Source organism: Artemia sp. Qi Xiang Cuo, chromosome 7 (assembly GCF_049724085.1).
Source record: "Artemia sp. Qi Xiang Cuo chromosome 7, ASM4972408v1, whole genome shotgun sequence".
Taxonomy (NCBI): domain Eukaryota; kingdom Metazoa; phylum Arthropoda; class Branchiopoda; order Anostraca; family Artemiidae; genus Artemia; species Artemia sp. Qi Xiang Cuo.
Window position 1 is genome coordinate 51,158,728 of NC_142800.1, and position 27,761 is coordinate 51,186,488.

The 27,761-nt window shown below is 35.3% G+C and overlaps 1 protein-coding gene across 2 annotated transcripts; it reads left to right on the forward strand.

Annotated features, from left to right (window-relative positions):
* Positions 1-1,939: 1,939 nt before the first annotated feature.
* Positions 1,940-26,551, forward strand: SIDL (SIDL trafficking protein particle complex subunit 10). Of its 2 annotated transcripts, none has more exons than XM_089092375.1 (5): positions 1,940-1,964; positions 11,504-12,293; positions 16,535-16,928; positions 18,682-20,690; positions 26,259-26,551. In XM_089092375.1, exons 2-5 carry the CDS (start codon positions 11,528-11,530, stop codon positions 26,504-26,506), a joined length of 3,417 nt encoding a protein of 1,138 aa, XP_088948501.1. In that variant the 5' UTR covers positions 1,940-1,964; positions 11,504-11,527; the 3' UTR covers positions 26,507-26,551. The 2 variants fall into 2 exon arrangements, with proteins under 2 accessions (XP_088948501.1, XP_088948500.1); XM_089092374.1 differs by lacking the exon at positions 1,940-1,964 and adding an exon at positions 7,944-8,081.
* The last annotated feature ends 1,210 nt before the right edge of the window (positions 26,552-27,761 follow it).

Here is a 27,761-nt window from a genome sequence, read left to right on the forward strand (position 1 = left end):
GTAGCCCAAGCTAAAACTAAGAAATTTGCAAAATATCATCCTCCTCCGACTTTATGTTCATGGGGTAAACTGGGGCAGAAGTTTCGACCCTCCCACCACAGCCCCCCGTTAACGTTGTTTGATTGGGCTGAAATTAAGAGATTTATTTTTCCTAGGACTCGGCAGCTTGTCCTCAAAATTTCAGCTCAATCTGATCACTCCTTCCCTGTTTTCAAAAAACCAAATATAGCCACTTAAAATTCATTTCTCTTTTTTTTTGTTATCCACGCCTACAGGCCACAGTTGGCAACTGATCCGGGTGAATGAGGGCTCATTCGAAGCAGAATTCGACCTGTTAGGGCCTTTTGATATTTTCAGACCGAAAAATTTATCCCCCGAATTTACATTTACAAAAAACCTCGTTTACCTATAATAGCCCATGTTAATTTTTCCCACCACAACCCCCCTTTAACGTTGTCTGATCGGGCTGAAATTTAGAGGATAACTTTTCCTAGGGCCTGGGAGCTTATGCTCGAAATTTCAGCTCAATCTGATCACTCCTTCCCTGTTTTCGAAAAACCAAATATCAAGTTTTACGGGGATTTGCTTGCTTTAAAAAATAGATTCACTTTACTAAAAAACAATTATAATTATGTCTCTTTAGTCCAGCGGTCAAGACTCCTGACTGTCAGGAGGAAAACCCGGGTTCCATTCACAGTCGGAGAAAATTTTTTATATAATGAATTGACAGTTTAAAAAAGAAACTCAGTTCCTTTTTTAATTAACTCCCGACACGATCAGCAAACAGTTAGTCAAGTAATAATAAGTAATAAACTGTACAAAAACGTGCAGAAATTATTTGAAAAAAACTATGTTTTCTAAAGAGTTAAAGAGGCTGAGTTACAAGGTCGAACCTTAAAACGTACAGGGATTAGGAGGCACAGTTGGGGCTGCCGCCCCCAAACGCCCCGCTTTCGCAGCCTTTAAATAAAAAAAAAGTTTTTTAAACTGAAAGTAAGGAGAGACATTAAATCTTAAAGCGAACAGAAATTATTCCGTATATGAAAGGGTCTGTGCCCTCCTCAACGCCTCGCTCTTTACGCTAAAGTTTTTATTGTTTAAAAAAAAGAGTTGTGAGAAAGTCAAACTTTAGCATAAAGAGCGAGGCGTTGAGGAGGGCACAGCCCCTTTCATATTTCTGTTCGCTTTAAGATTTAATGTCGTTCCTTACTTTCAGTTTAAAAAACTTTTTTTTATTTAAAGGCTGCGAAAGCGGGGTTTGGGGGCGGCAGCCCCCCAACTGTGCCTCCTAATCCCTGTACGTTTTAAGGTTCGACCTTGTAACTCAGCCTCTTTAACTCTTTAGAAAACGTAGTTTTTTTCAAATATCATAAGTAGAGATGGGTTATTCGTGCCTTAAAAAGGTGCACAGGTCTAAAGTCTTTTAAGTTTTTTTTTTATCAGTTTGAGCGTAGACTTTGAAAAGGTTTGTTTTGGATATTGTTTCTCAATCGCCTTACTGCATGTTGCATACTCACTTTTCCATTTCCAAGAAGAAATGTTGTGGGTAACAACTTTTAACTTCCTTTTGTTTAAAAATTGATATTGAATCTACCACGTTTTCACTTGTTATTTATACTTTGATCTACTTCTTCGTAGGCGGTTGAAAATACCAGAAAGACGCCTGGGGGACGGCCCTGGCAGAGATAATAGAGATCATACCGGCTAGCTATTCTATCTTTTGCACTTAAATAGTTTAATTAGAATTTTTTTATTTCTGTTAATACTTTTTCTATCATCATTTCAAAGAAGAGTGCAAAGAGCAAATAATGGGCAAAAAGAGTGCAAATCCGGTCCGTTGAGTGAAAGTGTAGAATGAAAAAAAAGTGCATTCCACACGAAAAGTGTGCAAGTCGGCAAGCCTGCCAGCCCCCTAGCTGTACTGAATGGCAATAGATTTCAAAACTCAGCATCACTTGAAAGGTGTAGGTGTTGGCAGTTTGTTTTGAGGATAATTTTTATATTAAGAATCATAGTTTAAAAATTATTAGATCACTAAGATGAACCCTGAGATCGAAAATAACTTCATCCTGGTTAATTATTTGTGGGAGAAAGTTGATTTTGAGCCCTTAATGAGGCCCATGAGTAAAACATTCCACAGTAAAAAAAGCTTAAAACATGTTCCTAAAGCATGACGTTAAATTTTTTGCAGTTCATATTATTGATTTACGAATAAAGTAAACTCAATGCCTTTTTTATGCTCTTTCCAAATATAATAATAATTTTTTCAAAATAATTTTAGCCTATACCAATTCAGGGTATATATTTGCACTTAGGGAGAGGGGGTGGTAAATTTCTACTAAATCATATTATTGACTTATGCATAAAGTGAATATACCACTTGATGCCTTTTTTTATGCTGATTACAAATATAATAACCATTTATATTGGAAGTTAGTTTCAGCCCCCCCCCCCTATTTATACCAATTCAGGGTATATATTTCTATATTAGGGGGGGGGGGTTAATTTTGTTTCTGATGTAATTGGGAGGTAAGTTTAAACTTTACCCCCCCCCCCTAATGTAGAAATATAGGTAAAGTTCTACCAAATCATATTATTGAGTTAGGAATAAAGTTAATAAACAATTTGATGCCTTTTTTATGCTTATTATGAATATAATAATCATTTCTATTGGAAATGAATTTCAGCCCTCCCCCCTATATATACCTAACCTAACCCTGAATTGGCATATATAGGGGGGGGGGGGCTGAAATTCATTTACTATAGAAATAATTATTATATTCCTAAATCAGCATAAAAAAGGCATCAAATGGTGTATTCACTTTTGTCCTAACTCAATAATATGATTTGGTAGAACATTACCAAAATATATACCCTGAATTGGCATATATAGGGGGGGGGGCTGAAATTTATTTCCAATAGAAATGATTATTATATTTTTAATCAGCATACAAAAGGCATCATGTGGTATAGGCTATTCACTTTATGCATATGCCAATAATATGATTTGGTAGATATTTACCAAGGGGGTGGGGTAAATTTTATTTATGATGTAAATGAGAGGTAAATTTAAACTTTACCCTTTTAAACTTTAAACTTTGTCTTTGTAAGCACACAAAAAAATCATCAACAGTATTGAAAAGTGGTTAAAAACATATCACTGGCTAATAAATAAGTTGTTGGAATAAGTAATCCAAAAATGCTTATTTATAACAATTCAAACCCCATTTATTAGGCAACTCAAATATAAACTGTGTTCCTACCATTTCAATTTAACTGTGTGTTTTTTGAGTGCTGTCAACAAAAATAGCACCGAATATTGCATTTCAAAACTTTGCTATCAACTATCCAGGGTATATTCCAATTCAGGGCATATATTTGCACATTAGGGTGGGGTGGGAGGGTTGGGGGGTAAAGTTCATGGTAAATTTGCAGCAGGTCATATAATTTAGCTGGGATGAAAGTGAAAACATCATTTGATGCTTTTTGATGTCCTTCCACAATTTATATAAAATACCTTTGGGCCCCCTTTAAGGGCTGAAGATCCAATTTGCCCCAGAAGCAATTATTGAATTGTGAAAGAGCATAAAAAAGGCATCAAATGACATTTTCACTTTCATCCTAGCTAAATTATATAACCAACTACAAATTTACCATTTTCCTTAGTCTTAATAGTAAAATATTATTTTGAAAACCAATTTAGCATATGGAAATTTTTGAAAAGAGCCTGAAGCCCCTTAAAAATGATATCACATCAAAACCAACATCACTTGAAGAGTTCTTAGCTCTTTTTTAAAAAAATCTGCCAGTTTGTTTTCTAAATAACATTTTACTATTAAAATTAAGGAAAACAATAATTGCCATTCCTGAATCAGCTGCCAATGACAATTTTTTCTCATTAGCCAGTTTGTTTAGAAACATATTTTGAACTGTTGCTTACTATGGGCTGTTTTGAGCCCTTTAAGTGCTCACAATTTAATTTCCCTCTGAAGCAATTGTAGAATTACAAAAGAGCATAAAAATGTGGTGATAAATTCAATTTCATCCATTCCACTCTCTAGAGGAAAACATGGTACAGTAAAATTCTAGTTAGCAACTTTTTACTATCTTAGAAAGGGTTTAAGTTAGGAAAATGAAACTATCAGTAATGAATCCAGGGCCAAAAACATGCTCTGTGAAGGTTATGCCAAGCTTCCATGTTAATCCTCTTCTGATTCCTAAGTCCTAAAAATTTGCCTACTTTACAGGTTTACCTGTTGAAATTTTGACAAAGCAATCTTTTGCCTTATTTATCAGTTATCAGTTTCTTTATATCTGGTTTTAGTTCTGAAAATGGAATTAATGTTACTTGAATAGAATTGTAAGCCATATCAATGTTTGTTTGTTTTTTCTAAATTTAGGAAATGTATTGGCAGATCTTTGAAACCTCATGAATTAGGATTGGGAAAAGTTATGAAGCTGAAAACAGTTTGTTTTTGCTTTATCTAAGCAGAAGATTCACTTTAAAGGTTTCACTTTCATAGCACAAAGATTTTTAAAGGTCACTAGAGAGAGAAGGAGTGGAGATAGGTACTTCAAAATATCTTTGCAAGACATACTTTAGTCTGTAGACCATCCCTGAAAGTTTCATTTTCCTAACCTAACCCCTTTCCAAGATTGCAAAAAGTAGCTAATAATTTCATTAATCCTAATGAAATGTCACAAAATACAATGAAAATATACTTTAGAAACAAATTTGGGCTATATATATGCACATTTGGAGGGGGGGGAGGCTGGGCGTAAAGTATAGCAGGTCTGCATGAAAAATGTGTTAGGTACAATTATTCTGCATATTATGAAGTAAGGATTGTATTCTAACTTCACATTGTCAAAATACATAATATAATTAATATGTATTTGATCTTAAAAGAAAATCAGACTCAATCCAAAATTACAGATCATTTTTTTATTTCTGAAGACTATAACAGATATAGACTTGTCTTAGAATAAGTTACAGAAGAACTAGAGACACTTAAAAACTGTCCTGCCCCCATATATGCCATGCTTTGATTTCATAACAGCCATTGAAAATGTACCTCTTTAATAACAGGATAATTCTTTCCCTTGAACTGAAATCCCTTATATCTTCAGACATTTAAACAAAAATTACAGAATAGTGAAAGAAAAAATAAAATTTAAACTTACAATCCAGCTGCCAAATCCAACCCTTTTCTTTTGATTGTCTGATTCAACCAAATAGAAGTTAAAAAAAATATCACAAGAGAATCTAATTGAAGAGTTTGTGATAGCAAACTGTAAGTAAAATATGACTTGGGTCAATATTCACCAAAACTAAAAACAGATCTTTTATGATAATTAATACACCAACAGAATTGTTTTTTTTATGCTGATTGAACAGTTTGTGGTAACAAACTGTAAGTAAAGAGCAATGCAGCTCAATATTAACCGAAACTCTAAGAAACAGAGTCTTGGTAACAATAAATACATAAAAAGAATTACATTTTGATGCTTATTCAAAATATGTAAAATTTGTCAAATTTAGTGGTACCCATCAAAAGTTAGAAGCCTGAAAAAATTTGCCCAATTTTTGAAAAAGGGGGAACACCCCCAAAACATCAAGTGGTGTGAATGAAAATTACTCCATCAGATTTGGCATACCAGAGAATCCTAAGCTACTGTAGAGGTTTCAAGTTGCTATGTACAAAAATGTGGAATTTTGCATTTCTCCTGGGAGAAAGATCATAAATGCGTGTTTATTGTTTTTTTGGTTGTTTTATTTTTCCCCAGGGGTGATAATATGAAACCAGTGATTGTAGAAGATTGGAAGAGGGTTTATTTGATAAAAAATCAGAAGTTCTAGTGCCCTTTTTAAGTGACCAAAAATATTCAAGGGCAGCTAGCCCCCCTCCTATGCTCATTTTTTCCCAAAGTCCCCCAATCAAAATTTTGAGATGACTATTTTGTTCAGCACAGTTGAAAAATTTAAGGAATATGTCTTTGAGGATGACTTAACTCCCCACAGTCCCAGGGAAGGGCTGCAAGTAATGAAATTTGCTAATTCTTTACATATAGCATTGGTTTTTGGGAAGTATATAGACATTTTCAGGGGGGATTTTTTCTGGTGGGGTGAGGGGGGGGATTTTTATGTGCAATAGTCTCTATGGAGGGATTTTTCCTGGGGAAAGGGAATTTTCCATAGAAGGGAGCCAGATTTCCCAGCATTGTTTAAAAAACGATCAAATATTAAATAAAAAAAACAAGTTTTATCAACTAAAAGTAAGGAGCAACATTAATACTTAAAATGATCAGAAAGTATTACATTTATGAGCAGGTTGCCTCCTTGTCAATACCTTCCTCTTTACACTAGAGTTTTTTTTTTAGTACTTTCAAAAGAGCTATTTATTTTAATTAAACATCCTCTGTGATTCAGGAGTCATTCTTAAAGAATAGGAGTAAAATTTGAACTTTAGCGTAAAGAACAAGGTATTGACAAGGGGGCAATCCCCCCCCCTCATGTATGTAATAATTTCTTTTTGTTTTAAGTTTTAATGTTGCTCCATGCTTTCAGCTGAAAAAACTTGTTTTTTATTTAATTCTCAATATATAAAATTTATTAAGTTTATTGTTACCCACCAAAAGCCACAAATCTGAGAAAATTTGCCTGATTTTTAGAAAAAAGGGGAAACAACCCCAAAGAGCAAGAGATCTTAGTGAAAATCTCTTTATAAGGTACATCATGTCAGAGAACCCTACCATAAAGGTTTCAAGCTTCAATCCACAAAATGTGGAATTTTTCAATTTTTTTTTCAGAAGAAAGATCATGATGCATGTTTATTTGTTTATTTTTTCCCAGGGGCTATTGTGTCAAACCGAAGGTCCTAGATCATTGGAAGAGAATTCATTCAAACGTAAATTTAACGTTCCTTTTGAAGTGACCATACAGATTGGGCCAGGGGAAAGTCTTGTTTTCTACCATTTTTGGGCACCAAACTATGACGTTGCCCCAAAGAGGACAAATTTCCAGTCATTTAAAATACTGAGAAGCTAATTAATTTAAAAGCATTGATAAACTATATTTTAGGCTCCCCAGTTGCAGAAGAAATAATGCCACATGGTTGCAATCCTGGATTAAACAAAGCTGATTTACTTTATTTTTAATGAAATTACATTTTCGTATGTGTAATTACGTATCAGCTATGATGAATGGGGGGGGGGGTCATTATGTAAGTGGAGGCAATGGGTAGATGCCTAAAAGAGAACATTTTAATGACCAAACTACTTACTCTTCATGAGCCTTTAGATAAATGCTGAGAAAGGTAGGGGTGGGGGAGTAGGAAATAATTAAAATATATCTATGCAGCTAAAATATTACATTGCCATGTCTACCTGCACAAAGGTGGAATAGGCAAGGCAGGCCATCATGAGCCTCGCCAGGAAATTTCTTTGTGGGTGGCAAATGCAGCTAGGAGCTTTGTTTTCAACAATTTTAAATGGTAATATTTTTCTTTTTCTATTTATATGAAGTATTTCAGTGTATTAAACATATGTATGTAATTTATATATTGATCAGAGAATCCTGTTGTAGAGGTTGTGATGGCTTCAGCTATGTAGAGGATCAAAAGTCTCACAGAATTTCCATCCATATGAAGAATAATACCCCTTGTCATCCAACCAAAATTCTGCAGTTGAAATATTACCAAGGAAATTTGACCAAAAATACTATTCATTGCAAATTTTTCAAGTATAGTCCTATTCAAATTTTGTCCAAAAATTAAATTGCAATCACACATTCAAATTCTTAAGCAGAAAAACCTAAAATGTAGGGCAGTACTAACCAATTTACATATATATATATATATGTATATATATATATATATATATATATATATATATATATATATATATATATATATATATATATTTAAACAAAAATTACAGAATAGTGAAAGAAAAAATAAAATTTAAACTTACAATCCAGCTGCCAAATCCAACCCTTTTCTTTTGATTGTCTGATTCAACCAAATAGAAGTTAAAAAAAATATCACAAGAGAATCTAATTGAAGAGTTTGTGATAGCAAACTGTAAGTAAAATATGACGGGTCAATATTCACCAAAACTAAAAACAGATCTTTTATGATAATTAATACACCAACAGAATTGTTTTTTTTTTATGCTGATATGAACAGTTTGTGGTAACAAACTGTAAGTAAGGAGCAATGCAGCTCAATATTAACCAAAACTCTAAGAAACAGGGTCTTGGTAACAATAAATACATAAAAAGAATTACATTTTGATGCTTATTCAAAATATGTAAAATTTGTCAAATTTAGTGTTACCCATCAAAAGTTAGAAGCCTGAAAAAATTTGCCCAATTTTTGAAAAGGGGGAACACCCCCAAAACATCAAGTGGTGTGAATGAAAATTACTCCATCAGATTTGGCATACCAGAGAATCCTAAGCTACTGTAGAGGTTTCAAGTTGCTATGTACAAAAATGTGGAATTTTGCATTTCTCCTGGGAGAAAGATCATAAATGTGTGTTTATTGTTTTTTTGGTTGTTTTATCTTTCCCCAGGGGTGATAATATGAAACCAGTGATTGTAGAAGATTGGAAGAGGGTTCATTTGATCAAAAATCAGAAGTTCTAGTGCCCTTTTTAAGTGACCAAAAATATTCAAGGGCAGCTAGCCCCCCTCCTATGCTCATTTTTTCCCAAAGTCACCCAATCAAAATTTTGGGATGACTATTTTGTTCAGCACAGTTGAAAAATTTAAGGACTATGTCTTTGAGGATGACTTAACCCCCCACAGTTCCAGGGAAGGGCTGCAAGTAATGAAATTTGCCAATTCTTTACATATAGCATTGGTTTTTGGGAAGTATACAGACATTTCAGGGGGGATTTTTTCTGGTGGGGTGAGGTGGGGGATTTTTATGTGCAATAGTCTCTATGGAGGGATTTTTCCTGGGGAAAGGGAATTTTCCATGGAGGGGGAGCCAGATTTCCCAGCATTGTTTAAAAAACGATCAAATATTAAATAAAAAAAAACAAGTTTTATCAACTAAAAGTAAGGAGCAACATTAATACTTAAAACGATCAGAAAGTATTACATTTATGAGCAGGTTGCCTCCTTGTCAATATCTTCGTCTTTACACTAGATGTTTTTTTTAGTACTTTCAAAAGAGCTATTTATTTTAATTAAACATCCTCTGTGATTCAGGAGTCATTCTTAAAGAATAGGAGTAAAATTTTAAATTTAGCATAAAGAACATGGTATTTACAAGGGGGCAACCCCCCCCCCCTCATGTATGTAATAATTTCTTTTTGTTTTAAGTTTTAATGTTGCTCCATGCTTTCAGCTGAAAAAACTTGTTTTTTATTTAATTCTCAATATATAAAATTTATTCAGTTTATTGTTACCCACCAAAAGCCACAAATCTGAGAAAATTTGCCTGATTTTTAGAAAAAAGGGGAAACAACCCCAAAGAGCAAGAGATCTTAGTGAAAATCTCTTTATAAGGTACATCATGTCAGAGAACCCTACCATAAAGGTTTCAAGCTTCAATCCACAAAATGTGGAATTTTTCAAATTTTTTTTCAGAATATATATATATATATATATATATATATATATATATATATATATATATTTTAACAGCAATCAATCAGGAGTTTAAGGGACTGGTGCCACACATTATATCTTGGTTAGGTCTGGGAATGATTTGGAAAACAATCAGAAATTAAATAAAAAAAAGTTTTTTTCAACTGTAAGCAAGAAACAAATTTGTAACCTATTTGAACAAATTATTCTTTATGTGAAGGGGGCTGTCTCCTCCTTAGCTCCTTATTTTTTACTCTGAAATTTGGCTTTTTTTAAATTCTTTAAGAACATTTACTGAAACACAAGGGCCATTAATTGTAAAAAAAAGTTTTTTCAAACACTAAAACACTTTTGTTTAATGAGCAAGGTATTGAGGAGGAGGAAGTCCTCCTTATAAAAAGAGTAATTTCAATGTAAATGAAATACATGTAAAATTTTACGTATATGTATGAGTTTTAAACCTGCTCCTTACTTTTAATTGAATTTTTTTCTTTGTTTAATAACATTCAATGAAACAGTAGTTTTATGAACACAATACTTTTGGTACAGCAGAAAAAACGGTGAATGTTTCAATGATCTCTGTTTGGGTTCTGATGGGCAGCAAAGCTCAGAGACAAACATTTTTCTACAGGTAGTGAAAAAATTATGTACAAAAAATACACAGAACAATAGCCTACTTATGAAAAATAAGATATGAACTCCTAGCATTCAGTTCTATTGAGTAATGATGAAGTGTTGGACATATATTTTTGAACAATATCAATAGTTTTGAGCTTGGTTATCAAGCACCAAAATATATAATCCCTTCAGACTCAGTGATTATGAAAAGTAAACCATTTTCAAATTATTTTGTTCAAAGTAAAACATTAAAACTAAGTTTTAGAAAATCAAATAAAAATTTCTAGTGCAGGGCATTATTAGGAAAGGCTGAAAGTGTTGAATATCACTGAATAATAGTTATATTTTAATTTAATATTGAATACTTTTGAATACCAAAATCCAATATTTTTTGACACCTTTATGCATCATAAGTGTAAAAAATTAAAGCTTTTTTAAAGTGAACAACTAGATCAATTAACTCACTCCCAGTAAAAAAAAAAGAGAAAAAGATAACAAAACACAAAAAAGCATGTATCCGTTAAGGGGAAAAATATACAAATAAACATTTCCGAATATAGTGGCTTCAGATCATGGGTACTTGTGCAATACAAGCAAAAGTTTATGGCAAAAGTTTTTGTTCTTTTTTTCTATAATTGTGCAAATTTCATATGTACTAATTTAACTTCTAACTTGAAATAAATACAGATTTTGAATCACCATAAAAAGCTGATCCTTTGATTTAATGCTATCAGGTTCATATGCTTTTGTTATTGATAAGGATCTCTATTTACTTACCATTCATTACTATGAAGAATTTGATTTTTTTTTTTTTACTCCAACCAAATCATACAGAAAATTTTTTTGTGGAAAACTGAAAATGGGTCATTCAGTCACAAAATAGAACTTATTGTCCTTATTGAGGGTCAAAACCCATTGGTAGACAGCCAACCATTGGGCAACACAAATTTATTCGATGTAATTCTGCTCTTTTCCTTTTGTTTCCTCATAATTACTTTATAGTCCCAAATTTCCAGGGGGACATGCCCCCCCCCCTCCTGCAGGTGCCCATGATTTTACTAACTAGCCATGCCATTTGGGACAGAGTCCTACAAAGACTCAGTCATTCTCTAGATTTAAACACAGTTGAATGTTGTCTGCAAACGCTTTGTTCTCTACCTGTTAGTGATATTTCCATAATAGAAATTCTGAAGTAACTGATGCTGTTACTAAGAAACAGCTTTTTTTCTTTTTCTTGTTTTCTTTAAAAAATGGGAATCAGAATAAGTTTTTTTTACCTTATTTTAGATGTTTGGTGCAGCCTATTAAAATATGGCAAATATTTTTGACTTCAGACCTGTTATCACATACCAGGGAGACAGTGACCATTTTTCAATTTTTTCTACAATTGTTGAAGATGCTGTTTCTATGGATAAAGCTGAGTGGAGGAGGTCATATGGGAGACCATCCAAGTCCATTACTTTAAAGCCAAAATTTTCACAGTGGACGACAGATTCTAATTCTTTTAAAGAGTCAGGGATCAGAGATAAAAAGGTTCTTCATATTTTTTGGACAAATTGCAATGACCTTGAATTGTACAAGACAAACGTAAAAGAAAGGATTCAAAACTGGCTCACTTCCATTAAGTCAGAAGAATTTCCAGACTGGCTGATTGTATGCTTTGAGAACCCTGATATTATCAAAAAGACAACTAAATTAATCCCTAGATCAACTGTGCTAGAAAGAATTAAGTCAGAAGTTGCTCAAAAGTCACCAGAAAGGTGCTTGTCTGTCTGTGAACCAAACCTAATACATTCAGCAAAACAGCCAGAACCATGGAACAATTTCATCCACAAGCTTAGATATTATTTGATGCTTTCATTTAACAAAATGATTGTCAAATACGAAGACTCTGTCAGGGGTAAACGAGATAGACGAAGTGAAAGCTCTTGGGATTTTTGTGATTACTTTTTACTCCAAGATGAGCTTGGATTGATGTTTCAAATGCTGGGACTGCCAGAAGAGGCCCTTCTGATATATGATGAACTGGAAGTTATTTTTACTCAGTTTATGTTGGACTGTTACACTTCATGTCCTGGTAAGCGATTTTGTTCCCTTTTTCTTCTTAGTAGCTTTATATATTGAACTCTTGGCAAACGCCTATTTTGTCAGTGGACATCAGTCCAGCCCTTTGGGGGAAGCGGTGGGGTAGGGTCTACTGGAAGATTTTCTTGGTTAGGGAGGGGGAGGGGTAAATGTTTTCTTATAATGTTCCAAGTTTACCTGGGTAGGGGCTTTACTCCCTATATAAGGCTGGTGTGTTATAGGTCAATTTTTTTCCTGAGACTTTGATAAGGTTAATTTGGTTGATTGAATTTCAAATTTATTATGTATACTTTTTTTTACAGAAAAATCTTTGGGAAAATCATTTAATTCATTGTGTACCACTATTCTTGGCAATCAGATTACACAGTTATCCATTTAATTGTTGTGATTGTGTTTTTTTCTATTGGGAATTGTATGCAAGCCTTTTACGCTGTGGAATTATTGAAAGAGCTAGTCTTTACCATACTTAGTGTTATTATTGATTGATTTAAATTCGTACTGATATTTTTTTATAGTTTTTGTCGTGGCACCAGGCTGCTTAAAAGCTAGGGCTGGATGTGTAATTAGTCTACATTTTTTTTTTTTTTTTGTATCTAGTTGAAGTTCCTTTTGAAGGAATCATTTGACGGATTTTCATGGATAGCGTTTCTCAAGAGACTGTTCCAACAAAACACGAATGTTCACCATGGCGCCAAATTTCTCAATTCTTAGTATTTTGTAATTGTAAAGTGCTGGGCAAATTATTTATGTAGCTCAAAATATTGGGCAAAAAATCTATATAAGAACAAAACAATCGTAAAATTTATTTGTGGTTTTCAGCAGCTCTCATTTACCTCTTATTTGTACAAGGAAGAGTTTTTTTGGCCTCCAAGGTACAGCAAAACGATTGTTATGTTAAAAGCTCCAATTTATAACTATTTATCCTTGTTAGAAAAGGAGACATACTGTAATTTATTTTGATGAAAAAAGACAAAAACAACTAAATGTATTCAGAATCAAGACATATAATAAGACTTGGTGTGACCTCTAGATGGAATTTTTTCCTGGATTCTTACATAGTCTATAAGACATCAAACAAGTTCACTTGCGCTCCTTAATCAATTCGATCTTGGACTCACAGATAGTGAATGGGTTTTCATTTCAAGTAACATAATTGTGGCAGTTCTTTCACTTTTTGTGGCAGGAAGATTGAGGTGGGAATTGAATGATTCTAAGGATATTCAGAAAGTTTAGTCAAAAGGACCTTTAAACTTATGTGCCTTGATCAGCTCGTGCATATCTTGACCTGTCCTTCAAGAAAATGTATGTATCCCCTGACAATTTGCTTTCATTGAAGGGAAAATAGACAGAGCGATCGATTTGCTCCTATCAGCTGAAGCTACAGGAGCAGATGCAATTGAAATCAATTTTAAGAAAAACAGGCTCCTTGTGTACAAAATTTATAGTTGTCGAAGTGGTGCTGAGACTCGCCACATTGACTTTAACCCAATTTCGACATAATAAGATTTTAGGAATGGCTTTGGTTCAGAAAATCTCCTCAGTTTGCACCTATTACAGGCTCTGCTGAGTTTGTGAGGCTCACATGACGAAGTGCTTCTTTTCAGTGCAAGGCATGTTCTGAAAGCTCTTTAGTTATTCTATCTAAACCCATAATAGCTGTAGGCTATGACTACTACCTAATTCTGTTCATTGGCATATTGATCTATAATAATTATTTTATGTAAACCCTTAAAATTTGCTACTAAGCTACTATACTATTTGCTACTATGGCTACTATGATAAATTGTGGAAAAACGTATGTTTTGGTGAGCTTGTGCCTTTTCTTCCGTTTCACCTTTCTTAAAGTGTCTGAAGCAGGCGGAACCAGTCATTTTGGCCTGCTTCTCTATAACCTGACTGATTGCCACCGGTTTTGTTAGACACTGACGGTTGTTTGTCTGCTCATTTGATGCTATACGATTCCTATACTATCTTGTATCTATTCAGATAGTAAATCTATGTCCTATCTAAATCCTCGTTGGAAGTTTCCCCGAAGGGTTCTCAAAGGATTTCTGTTTTGAACAAGATTTTTATAAAATTTTAAGTTTAATTGAATACAAATTGCTTGCCCCTTTTCTGAATATTATGTAGTGTATTGAATGATGAATTTTAGGCTGGTGTCATTTTATGTGTTTGGACAGTTTATCACAGTAACATTTGGCCAAAAGTGTCTTTGCAAAGACTCTTTTTTTTCTGGCAGTAGACCGAGTGTCATCGTTTTTTGTTTGTCATAAAAAACGTGCCATTGTGTTGATACTTCCCGAATATAGTAAAAACGATACGTTCCAAATACAGAGAAAAAAACAGTGACACTTTTTGGAATGATCCTTTGGTGATGACTTATATAACATTAATTGAGGGTTTCCGTCGTTGATAAAAATGTACGCGGAGCAAATACATAGTTTTAGGCAAAAGTAAAACAAAGAAAAAGGTGGTATTACCAAATTATCTTGTCAAGCTTGAAAAGAAAAGAAGCTATGGATCTATGAAATTGATCAATGTAAAAAATGATAATGTGATTTTCATTCCCATATATCCAGATTACAGAAATTGATGTCGCTTTTTGAAAGGATTGTGTTCTGAAACCCTTACCCACCCCCATCTCCCAAATTTGTGATAGACTGAGCTCTTTTTCTGATGCTAATTCCTGCTGTCTAATATTGACATAAGCTTCACTGTGATAGCTTAATATTAGCAAAACGCTAGTCATTGAGTCTGCGTCAAACTCCAGAAATTTCAACCACTTACCCTATCTATTACTTTACATACTGCATAGCTTTTACTTCAAAACTGACATCAGATTTCTTTTCCTTCCACATTCACGATGGGATTTGGCCATATTTTTGCTTCTTACTCCTGCCATCTAATCCTGACATGATATTTTTTTTTTAAATAGCTCGATATCGGCACATGCGAGGCCTTGAGTGTGCATCAAACTACAAATAAACGATTCACAACATTTTAAAAATAGAAAACAAATTTGAAACTTAAACTTGTATTCTAGTTTTTTCTGAACCTGTAGGAATCCACGGGAATGCCTGTGATTTTTCGGGTCTTGGAAAAGTGTATTTCGCTGGGAAATTGGAAACCCGAGTCAGTTTTATGACTACCTAACTGTTCATGAACACTTTTCTTTGTGAAAGGAACACCACTGCTAGTGTTCGTTTTTCATCCTATGAATTATGGCTTAATTTTGAGGAATACTGAGCTACATGAAAATTTTTCCTCCTTAAAAAGGTCACCATGCTTCTCCATACTTCTAAAACGTCCTTCCTGATTGTCTTCAAGCTTCACATTGCTGACAATTGGCGGTCTTTCATTCAAAATTTAAACTAACTCCATCTTTGAGGAGTCAGAATTGAAACACAATTCCAACCTTGTTCCTAAAGAGAACAGATAAAGTTTATTGAGGAAAAAGTCTTCAAGCATGTTTTGATTCCCCTTTGTATTTGTAAGACTTTTTGAAAGTTAGCTTTCTCTCCCCTACAAGAAAAAAACAAAACAGGAACTGAACAATTTTATGCATAATGGTACAGAAATTCAATTTTTTGTTTTTGTTTACTTCAGAATTTAAAATCTGGTGAAGTTTTGACTGTATGCACTATGGTATAGAGGAACCATGTTTTAATATAATTTAAGGTTCAACGTATTTGTGTCGATAGAGTAAACAGATTTTGTTTCCCTACATAAAAAATTTAAATTAATTGACTTGCCTCATGTTTGATTATTTTCAGAACGAGAAGAAAAAGAGCTCTGAAAAATTCCTTCTAAACTTTACAATTAGTAACAACGTCTTATTTTTCTCTTTTTTAACTTGGTTTGATGTTCTTATATTCTATGAGTGAGTTGGATAACCAGGTTTATGGCTCCATAAATTTTATTGACAGAAAGGGAATACAAAGTTCTTCCAATATAATATGCAATACTGGATATTAAAACTGAGTCAGAATTTTGTTTCTGTATAAATAAACAACATTTTTTTTTTATGATGGTTGTTTTGAAAAAAACGCAGCTTGTCCTTAGAATATATGAACTGAAGTTGCCTTTTCATTGCCCTATTAACAAAGTCATTAATTCTTAAATTGATTGGAGAGGACTTCTGAATAATCAACTGACAAATAAAAAAGTGAAGAAACCATTTAATTAAGTAACCTTTCGCTATAAGAATAAATCAAATGTAATTTACTCTTGCAGATCCTCCGAAATGGCTCCGTTGTTTTCAACAATCGCCAAAGATATGGTCTAGTCCTTTTTTAGCTTCTACTGAAGTTGATAGCACAGGCTTAGTCAAGTTAGATTCATGCGTTGCCACGTACCGTCAAAAAATTTTCGAGAAAGAAGTGTCATTGCTGGAATTCCGTAATTATTTATTTTCTCAGCAAGCTGCGATTCTTTTGTCTGGGTATAAAACCAGTGAACTTGGGGAAAGATGCTTCATGCTTATACAGAATTGTGTGGTTGAACATCACAATTTTTCCATCAAAACTGTTCCTGGATCTATGGAGGCATGGTCAATTTTGACAGCACTAGATAGTGTCAAAGCACTAAAGAAAATGAGTTCTTTTGTTGTACCGGGAAATAACACAAGGTATTTTTTTTTACATTTGCCATGACCTCAGGACACTAAAATTTTACGGTTAGATATACCACTAGTCAACCATTTACCTAAGTTTTCTCCTAGAATTGTGTCTGTTCTACTTTCTCTGAAGAAATAAACAGACGTATTTTCCAGGGTAACCTCTCTCGAAATTTCAATCCAAGTGGAGGTGAAGCGTCTTAAAAAGCTGTTTTTAAGTACTCAGAGTGGGGTGTCTCTTCTTGTTGCGTGTTTGTCGTATTGGCTTGGCAAACGACAAAACAAGGAGGGATAGCTTGTCGTTGGGAGGCTGGTAAATGTACTTGTAGAAATAGTCATTGATGCTACAATAAATCTATCACTTAGAGGCCGTAAAGTTAACAAATCGATGCTTCAGCTTACCCTTGAGGTCCTGTTTTGGATCCTATGAAGGGATGCAAGCAGAGTTTTAAAAGCCCCTGCAAAAAGCATCCATCCATATTCGGCACTAGGCTTAATGGATGAACAGGCTCTTAGAACAAAGAATCAGGCCTGCTTTTTTGCAGAGGAGGATAGAACCTCATCAGGATGTGTGCCCAGGGAGTTTTAGGAGAAATACATTTCGGAAACGACGAAGTTAGTCAACTCTGTAGCTTCACCCTTGAAAATGAAGTCAGGATATCGACGCGAGACTTTCTATCGGGTGATTATTAGCTCCTTAGTCTTGAATGCAAAATTTGTTTTTATTTTTAAGAACAGGCCCTCTTTTATATATAGAAGGAAAATGAAGAAAAAGAACTAGGATTTAACGAAAATATCAAAAGTGCCAATGAAATTAAACAGCGACATTAAAGCTTGAGTCGAGAGGGGGGGGGGGGTGCTGTAATTGATTTTTCCCCGGGCACCACCAACACTAGGAAAGGCTCAGCCTATAGGCTCTGTTCTTTTAAAAGTGTCAAAGACCATAGTAAACCGATATTCAATCCTCCGTACACGATGAAACATAAACTGAAACTAAATAAAAGCTTTAAAAAGAATACAGAGACGCCCTACAGCTCCACATTGCAAGAGGAAATTTAATGGGCCAGCTTTTAGTTCAAAAACTACCAATTATAATATGCATTTTCTACTACAGTATTGTGTTTGACAATGCTCATCTATGAATAATTTTTGTTTGGCTTGTTGACAAAAATAGAATATGTGTAGAGCAATGGCATTTATTTACTTTTTAGACGTTTTTTTGTTCTTAAACATATAAAAAAGTTACATGACAAGTGAAGTTGAGTCAGTATTATCATTTTGATTTGGAACCAATAAACAACATACTTATTCAGATCTTTGTTCTGTTCCTACAGATTAATTTGTAAGTATTGCAGCAATAAAATATGCTGATTACTTAATAGTGAAGACTAAAAGAGATGAAATGAAGTCTGTGTATCAATAATAGTGAGACTTTAGTATTTGACAATTAAGATGCATAAAGAGTAGTCTATCTTTATGCTTTTGTTCTTGGATTTAGGAAGTAGCTTGTTAAACCATTATGTTTTTTTTCAAAAGAATGTTTTTTTTTCAAAAGTTAAAGACTATTTTGTCTTTCATGTGTCTATGTTATAAAAGTAACCAAACGTAGTCGTCGAGCGACCTGAGTTTTAGCCGCCTTGTCTTTGTTGTGTGTGTGTGTGTTTTTTTTTTTTTAATTGCAATGTATCTGTGCGACTGATTAGTTAAACAAAGTTAATTTTCAATGCTACGTTTTCTTCTCTTATAATTTTTAATTATATTTTAGATATAGTGCATCAATTTGGGAAATGGCCAAGAATAAATTATACAGATTGGGCTCAGACTGTGGTTTGCACCCGAAAAACAAAGTTGAGAGCCAGCATTTACATTTCTTGGCGACACTGTCCAGCGGTTTTGCCTCTTGTGAATCTGAAGCTCTTGAAATTTTGCAAAATGCTCTTGGAAATACTGAAGAATTCAGGAAATTGTACTATGAACTATGCGAAATGGCTATTAGCGCTTATAAATATTGCAATCTCACAAGGAATGCTAAGTATGTTGGTGCTAGCTTGGCAAAGTTTCTAAGAGAGACGGGGGAAACAAAAAAAGCTGTTCAGTTTCTTTCTGACCTAGCAAGAACTTATGACGAAGATTCCTGGCCAGATTTGAGGGATGAGATTTGTAAAGAAATTATAGATTGCTGTGTCGATGTTGGTGATATGGAAAGAGCCTTTGTTGTAGCAGGAGAACTGGTTGTTAAGTCAGCTTCAGAAACTCTACGAAAAGATTTCTTGAAATTTTTGCTTGAAAGATCTCAAGGTCTTAGTACTCCCGTAAAGATTCAAGAAACATTGAATGACATCTCTGCAAGGTTTGTTTCAAATGAGTTAAAACTTATAAATAGTAAAAGTGCGGCCGTTGTTTTTGATTTAAGATTTATGACTTGTATTCCAGAGGATATTTTTTTTGACTGTATAAAAGTCACCGTAAAGAAAATCCCTGAGAATTATTATTTCCATAGTTCAGCTTCGACCGTAACGGATGTTAAAATGGCCCTTACAAGGAGTGCATCTGAAAGAAACTTTAACCTGATCACCGATTTGAATATGAAAGCTTTGGTTTCGTATCAACAAGATGGCAGTGTTAGTTCGGTTGGGGTTACCTGCTTAAACCCCCAAAAATTACTCATATTTCCAAAGACGATTAGCGACGATGAAATGACTCCAGCTGAAAGTTTTTTTTACATAGAGAACTTGAATATCTCTCTTACTCCTGGAATAAATAAAGTTAGAATAAGTGGTGAGATAGCAGAAAAGGGTTCCTTTCTTTTGACGAAGGTTGAGCTAATGAAGTCAAAGCTAATATTTCCAGGGCGACTACCCGAAATAAAAATCAATGCTTTTAATATCACAGACGAAAAGTTTACTATTAATGTGAAATCCCGAGATAACAGAGGAGTCTTAGCAGGTTTTCCTCAAGAAGTGCTGCTAACTGTGAAATCAGGAAGCTATTCTTTTGCAGAAAATTTGTGTTTACGTCTAATGGCACCTAGAGGTATGCTCATTGGTCTTACAGCCGACAAGGAAACCTTCACTTCAGAGCTGAAGGTAAAACTTCCTCCTTTGGAAGCACTGCAAAGTCTTGAAAAAATAATTTGGGTCTATGCTGATGTACTGATTCAAAAAGATACATTAGCGCATTACGTTCTAAGTGTTGAAGTACCTCACGTTCAACCAGGACATTTTTTTGAAATACCTGTCAGTTTTTCTTTTCCATTTTCTTCTAGTTTTAAGTTGTATGCTGTTGAAATAGTGAAATACCTCAATTTCAATATTCATGGCCTGACTGCCTATGATGACCTAATTGAACTTTGCGAGCCAAATTTAGTAGTAACGACGGTTGAAAATAAAGTGTTAAACTTAAACTTTATGAACGAAACCTCGAATGGAGCTCTGGCCGTTTTTCAAGACTATAGTATATCTTACTTATGGGAGTTAAAAGAAATACCCACAGATTCTAAGATTTTGAAGGCAAATTTTTCAGTAAAATATAGAACCAAAGGCACCAACTGGTGTAATTTTTACTACCCTATTGACATAACTGATTTTCAGACTGTTTTAAAACTAAAAGCTCAAGTTGTGCCGAGCAAAGGGGCAGTGGATTGTCGTGCAGGAAGTGTTTGCTCATTGATAATAACTGTCGAGCCTTATTCGGTTGATAGATCCGGATTAAATGCTGTGATGTTCGAGGTTTTACAAGAGCCAAATGTGTGGGCAGTTTGTGGACAAACAGCTGGTATGTCCAATTATTTATTTTAACTAGTTTTTTTTTTATTCATATAGAATTTAAAGTAAGTCTATTATTCTGAATGAACAGACCCCTGGAAAAGAATTTACTCCCCGCAAGCTCAAAATTAAGCTGATACTGCACTATTTTGTATATTTTCCTTTCCACTTCCATATTATGAACGGAAAAAGTTAATAGTTGAAGCTTTTATTATTAAATGATCTTATATGCTGAGGGATAACAAGTAAAGTCAGTTTAACTGATAATGCTAGTAATTTAAATTTTCTTTTTCATGTTGAAGTTAAGCTTTATCTAGGTATCTTTGTTTTCTGAAGGGTTTCAAAAAAAAAAAAATCCGTTAGCTAACAATGTTTCCAACAATCATGTTTTCGCCGTCGCAACAAAAATTGTTAACTAATGTAGTTAGAGAATTTCTCTTACAATTCCAATCATTGTTGGAGAATTTCAAAGATAATATCCAAAAATTAGATAACTCAGCACAGCAGGATGACTAGATTCTATGCTTTTAACTTAGATAGATATTTCAGGACTACTAATATTTCTTAACTTTCAAATTTATATTCAAGATTGTTATTTTAATTGCATCAATTTATTACGTTTCCACGGACATTTAGCAAAATAGTCAGAGCGCCAGATTCTGTATCGTTCACCCACCCATGCCGGAAGGTACAAAAATGCTGAGGATGGATCCTGAGGTAGTCCACCATGCTGAAAACGAATATCGTAGGGCGCATGTTCGTCGTTTGGGCGTTTCTGAGATAGGCCAAAAAAGCCAAATTTAGCCTATAACTAAGTGTGACGATTCAGGATTTTTTTGCGAGTTATAGGGTTGAGGAATCCGGCGTAATGTTATATCAATCGAAAGAGGAGATCTAGATCTAAAAGAATATGATTTTAAATTGAAAAAAAAACACAATTTTTCTCTATTTACTGCAGTTTCAAAATAAGTGCTGTAAAATTCGACCAATATCTCAAAGAAAGGCTAAAAAATCAAAATTTCTTCAAGCTAAAGAACTTTTTATTTCCTATTAGAAAAGAAAGTTCATTCAATTCCCTACAATTTGAGCTAAAAAAATATAAATTATTAGTATTATTAAAAGGTCTGTGAATTTCTTTTGTAGTGTCACTGAAATGATCACTAGCCGTATCGTGAAAATGGACATAGTTTATTTTTTCTTCAAAGGGTAGGAATACTTCAAAATTTATAACTTTAAAATTTTTAACTTTTACTTAAAAATAAAAATAGGTTTAAATAAAATGTTGAATCGACGAATATGTTATGTTGAATGTATAAAATGTTGAATGGTAATATAGAATAGACGAATATGTTTTCTGGTGTACTAAGGGGTCTGCAATTACCTTTTTGGGACCTGATTTGCCACTGATACGACTGAGCTATTTACTACATGAAAGAAATCTGCTTCAAAGATGGATTCAGTCGGCGCACTGGATTTGTCTTACTCGGCCTACCCGTAAAATTGGGTAATAGTAACTGACCTGTTGTAATTAAAAGTAAAAGGTATCAAATAAAGCTTTCAAAAATACTCCTCAATTTCTTCTTCCGAGAATTCAGATGGGGCAAGGTCAGACTCCCTGCATGCCCTCCTCGTTCCACGATAGGAGCATAAGCTGCAGCATCCTTTCATTTTAGAGCAGCTACAGTCTTTCCTACATCTTCTACTTTTGCATCTACAGTAAGCTTCCAGGCTTGATGCTTCTTTACAGCTTGAGACAACCGCATCTACTCCCCCTTCAGCCATCTTCCATCCACGGAGGAGTAGATTTGGAATGCTCGGCCGAACCTGTACTGACGACAAGATTATCCATATAGCGAATATGGCTCTTCGTATGCATGGCTCGAAGGTGTCGTCAGAAGGTGTCAGTCTTCTCAAATCTTGTTTCTGGCATCAAATATAAGCCCTTGCACTGGCCAGTGAATTGAATCCGGCCTGTTTACCGTAAATTTCAATGACCAGGGATTTTGATAGGTCGGAAACTTCTCTAAACGCGTCGACTGAAAGCATCCTTGATCCGCTCCGTCACAGACGCCATTTTTAAGCAAAAGTTGGAAACGCCGTGTTGTTTAAGAAAGAAGCTTTCCCGACGCCGAAGAAAAAGTTCGTTGTGTCACCCCCTGACAAACAGTGCACGAACGGTAACATAATCTGCTCCTCTTTGGACAAGTGGACTCCATCCACCAGCTCGTGTACTGGGATAATGTAAGTCGGGAACTTCAAGAAAAGTTCGCTCAGTCCCTCAGCTTGAAGTTTTTCAAAAAAATGAATACAGGCTACTGCCACGTCTGTGTCGTTGGTATGCAGCCACGCTTGACCAGAGACACTTTGAATCTCTCCTTGAACCCACCTGAGAGAAAAAGTTTGAGTGCATTCGGAAGCTGATCACCCATCTGCTCCCAGGTTTCATACAAAATTTCGAGGACCCGGCCTTTAGACGCTGAGCTTGCAAGTACGACATCCCATTCTTCAATTGTGCTAAGAGCGGAAAGCTGGAGGTTTTTCCCTTTCCCTCGTTGGAGCCTGCTTGCTGATTTCAAGGGGATCGACTCTCCGTGTCCGTGAGCTTCCCAAACAGCCCATCGTTCCGATCTGCGACAATGTGGCCTTCAGGAATACCCACTGGAAGATCATTCAGCAACGATAGAAGCAATCTCTCCGCAAAGGATTTGACTGTTTCAAACCTGGCAGACCGATATGACCTTATCTTGGGCATTAGGTCAATGATGTGTACTGTAGCTGATGTTGTTTCTTTGGATTTCAAAGTCTTCGGCCAAGCTGCAAGTCCTCCTTTTTTTTAGCCAGTTCAGCAGCATTTCCTCATTTTCCAGCCAGAGGATGTCTTGGTTGATTGTTGTGGAAGATGTTCAAAAATGGATGTAGGGAAAGGAAGAATCTCTTTTGTTAGGATCTTTGCAACTGCTTTCTCCTTTTCTTCGCCGTAGCTCAACTGAGCAGTAATGTTTCTCTTCAAGGCTGTTACTTCAGAGCTCAGGAGATCCATTCTAGGGACACCCTTCACTTTCTGAGTTTTTCTCTCTGAAGGGAAAGTTCGGAGTGCAACCTTTTTCACATCTTTTTTCCTTTTGCACGGAAAGTCCTCGACTACCTCTTTTCCTTTTTTGGCTAAGCAAGTAATATCAGAAACAATCTTCTCATCGTCCACAACTTCTGGCGTCACAATATTCACTATGTCGAAGTCCACTCTGCTGAACGGATTGCCACATGTAGTGAAAATGTCTCGAACTCTATCTCGTGAAAGTTGTAATCGCGTCGTCTTCGACTAATTGTCTTCGTGATGTTTCAATGTATCTGTGGATACGTTGACTTTTTGAAGTATACCATTGCTGATGGCAACGGAAATCGGTAAGGTAAGAATCCAAGCTTCAGTCTGTCTCTCATCCATTTGTTCTCCTATTATTCCGGCCGTCATCTTTGCATCCTTGTTCACGGTACATTCCAGTATCTGATCGGACCAGGTGGCCGTGAACCTGGTGTGCGTTCTCATTACTGCGAAGTATCCTTTCATGAACTTGCTGTGTACATCAGGAAAGGTTTATGGTAAACTTCGCATGTCTGATAGGTACTGTATGAGACATCTTGTATACTGAGGATGATCAGCCGCCGCCAAATATGGCAACATCCGAGCAGTTGCTGTCAAATGAGACTCCCAGTCACAGTCTCGTTCAGCATGAATGAATTGCATCGCTATTTCAAGTGTTTCAAAGAACTGCCGCCAGAAAGCAAACGTGGGCGACGCATTTCGCAGGGTGTCGAAGGCATTCGTTATGGGAGCCAAAGTGATTAAGGTATTGTTTGCCCGACGCCGAAGAAAAGGTTCGTTGTGTCACACCCTGACAGACAGTGCACGAACGCTAACATAATCTGCTGCTCTTTGAACAAGTGGACTCCATCCACCAGCTCATGTACTGGGATAATGTAAGTCGGGAACTTAAAGAAAAGTTCGCTCAGTCCCTCAGCTTGAAGCTCTTCAAAAAAATGAACACAGGCTACTGCCACGTCTGTGTCGTTGGCATGCGCAACGATGCTACAAGCGGAACGGCTTGCGTACTTAGCATGTGTCATAAGGCGTTGGTCAGCATCTTCGTGGCCGGAGGACAAGCATCCCTCGTAGTCCCAGTGTTATGGTGAAGTTATACTGCAGCCACGCTTTACCAGAGACACTTTGAATCTCTCCTTGAACCCACCTGAGAGAAAAAGGTTGAGTGCATTCGGAAACTGATCACCCATCTGCTCCCAGGTTTCATACAAAATTTCGAGGACCCGGCCTTTAGACGCTGAGCTTGCAAGTACGACATCCCATTCTTCAATTGTGCTAAGAGCGGAAATCTGGAGGTTTTTCCCTTTCCCTCGTCGTAGTCTGCATGCTGATTTCAAGGGGATCGAGTCTCCGGTGTCCGTGAGCTTCCCAAACAGCCCATCGTACCGATCTGCGACAATTTGGACTTCAGGAATACCCACTGGAAGATCATTCAGCAAAGATAAAAGCAATCTCTCCGCGAAGGATTTGACTATTTCAAACCTGGCAGGCCGATATGACCTTATCTTGGACATTAGGTTAATGATGTTTACTGTAGCTGATGTTGTTTCTTTGGATTTCAAAGTCTTCGGCCAAGCTGCAAGTCCTCCTTTTTTTCTTAGCCAGTTCAACAGCATTTCCTCATTTTCCAGCCAGAGGATGTCTTGGTTGATTGTTGCGGAAGATGTTCAAAAATGGATGGAGGGAAAAGAAGAATTTCTTTTGTTAGGATCTTTTGCAACTGCTTTCTCCTTTTCTTCGCCGTAGCTCAACTGACCAATAATGATTCTTTTCAAGGCTGTTACTTCAGAGCTCAGGAGATTGGTTCTAGGGACACCCTTCACTTTCTTAGTTTTACTATCTGAATGGAAAGTTCGGAGTGCAACCTTTTTCACATCTTCTTTCCTGTTGCCATATCTCAGAAACGCCCCAACAGTGAACATTATTCCTGTGATATTCGTTTTCAGCATGACCGACTACCCTGGGATGCACCCTTAACATTTTTGTACCTTCCGGCATGGGTACTAATCGAAATAAGCGAGATACAGAATCTGGCGCTCTGACTAGTTTTTGTTAACTAACAATTTTGTTTCCGCTCTCTTAACAAAAGTTGTTACCTGACATTGTTAGCCAACAATTGGACGGCAAAAAGGTTTTGATTTGAAAGTTCCGTCCAATGTGTCGGCTACATAGACACATTTTGGTGATTAATACTAATAAAAAGGTGATAAAGCAGTTGAAATTATAACTTAGGCTATGAGAAAATTATATCCTGTTAACTATGGAAATATCATTACAATGAAAGACAGTAATCGATGAAATATGAAATGAGCTCATTAATCGAGTTTTAAGTACTATGCCCAAGAAAATCATAAACTTGGCTGAATAGCCAATTCCCGAACGGAAGTAATTTAGGAAACAAGAACTGTGGGGACCTTATATTTTTTCTTTCAATCTGACTGTATTTTTATCTTACTGTTATCAATATTATCCCTTTTTTAGGTGTTATCAATTTAGAAGGAAAAACACAGCAGGCATCTGTAGAAGTTATGCCTCTGGTTGGAGGATCTCTACCTATACCGTCTATACGGCTATCCAAATACATTCCATCCAAGTCTACTGAATCAGGAAGCCAGCCATTGGCTAGGATTGAGCACTTTTCTCCTGGACAGATATATAATATTAGTAAATCTATGCATGTAAATATCCAAGCTGTTTCAGGATCAAATGTAGATCAGTCTTTAACGTAACTGTAATCATGCAGGGTTTTCTAAGATTAAAAATTATTATGTTGATGATGCTTCCAATAACATTTCAGAATTAGTACATAGAAACAATACTCTTAATAAATGACAAAGATGCAAACTTGATAAATGATGGAAATTCCTAATTTTATAATAGTCAACCTAGAGCTGTATTTAGAAAATGTTAAGAGACGCAAATCAAGTAAATTTCATGTTGACAACGAAATTAAAAGAAAAAGAGCTCAAGCTTTATAGCAAATAATAAAAATTAGGTGAAAAAAGTCCATAAGTGTATTTTCAAGTACTTTAACTTTTGTTAAGGGCTATGCCATAATATTAGTGAATCTCACATGCATCTAAGTTACAATGCTAGTTGTGTTTTATTTTAGCAGGAATTGAACTAACACCATAAAATAGTTTGAGGTAGAAAGGAATGAAAAAGTAAACTGTGCCCCATCTCTACCCTGCATTGCTGTTTGTACAAAAGCTGTTTCAGTCTTCACTTTAGTTATTGTTTCGTTATTGCCCTAAAGCTTTTATTGTTGTAAGATTATCGTTATTAGATAAAATACATTCATTTAAATAATGTATTGTACTTCAGATCATCATTTTAAAGCAGTAGCGTTGCCTTTATTAAGACCAGTGAGTTTTACACCAAGGTAGAAGAAAGATAGTTTGTGTATTATTGAGGAGCATAGGAGTTCCTTGAAATAATGCCATCGTAAGCTTCATTCTATTAAAGAAAAATAATTCATTTTTTGGGGGGATGACCTGCTTGTGTCTTTTATTTGTGTATTTGGAATATGGGGGTTGAGGTATGTTAACAATATTTTTTTTGCAAAAGTTATTAATTCTTATGTCACAAGCCCAGAGGATTTTGTCTCGCTTTACCCAAATTGCACATAACTTCAATGTAATACCCCATATTGACAGTAAAACCTGCTGACAAGAATTCACAATATAACATGCCTTTGTCCTCAAAGAAAACCGTGAGCTAAACTTTCACATTTGATTTTTGCCTTAGTGCATCTTGTCCCTTCCATTGTGATGATTTAGCTTCAATTTCAAGATCATAGCCATATACCCATGTTTTCATAACCGGGTATGAACCTTCTGAGCGGATCTGAATTGTCATTAACTTCACTTAACAGATACCCAAATATCCAAAAATGGCCTGCTATACCCCAACCAATAGGCCTGGATTTACCAATTGGTCGGGGCCTAGGGTATTTGTGCGATTGAAAAATTTGAGGAAAGTAGA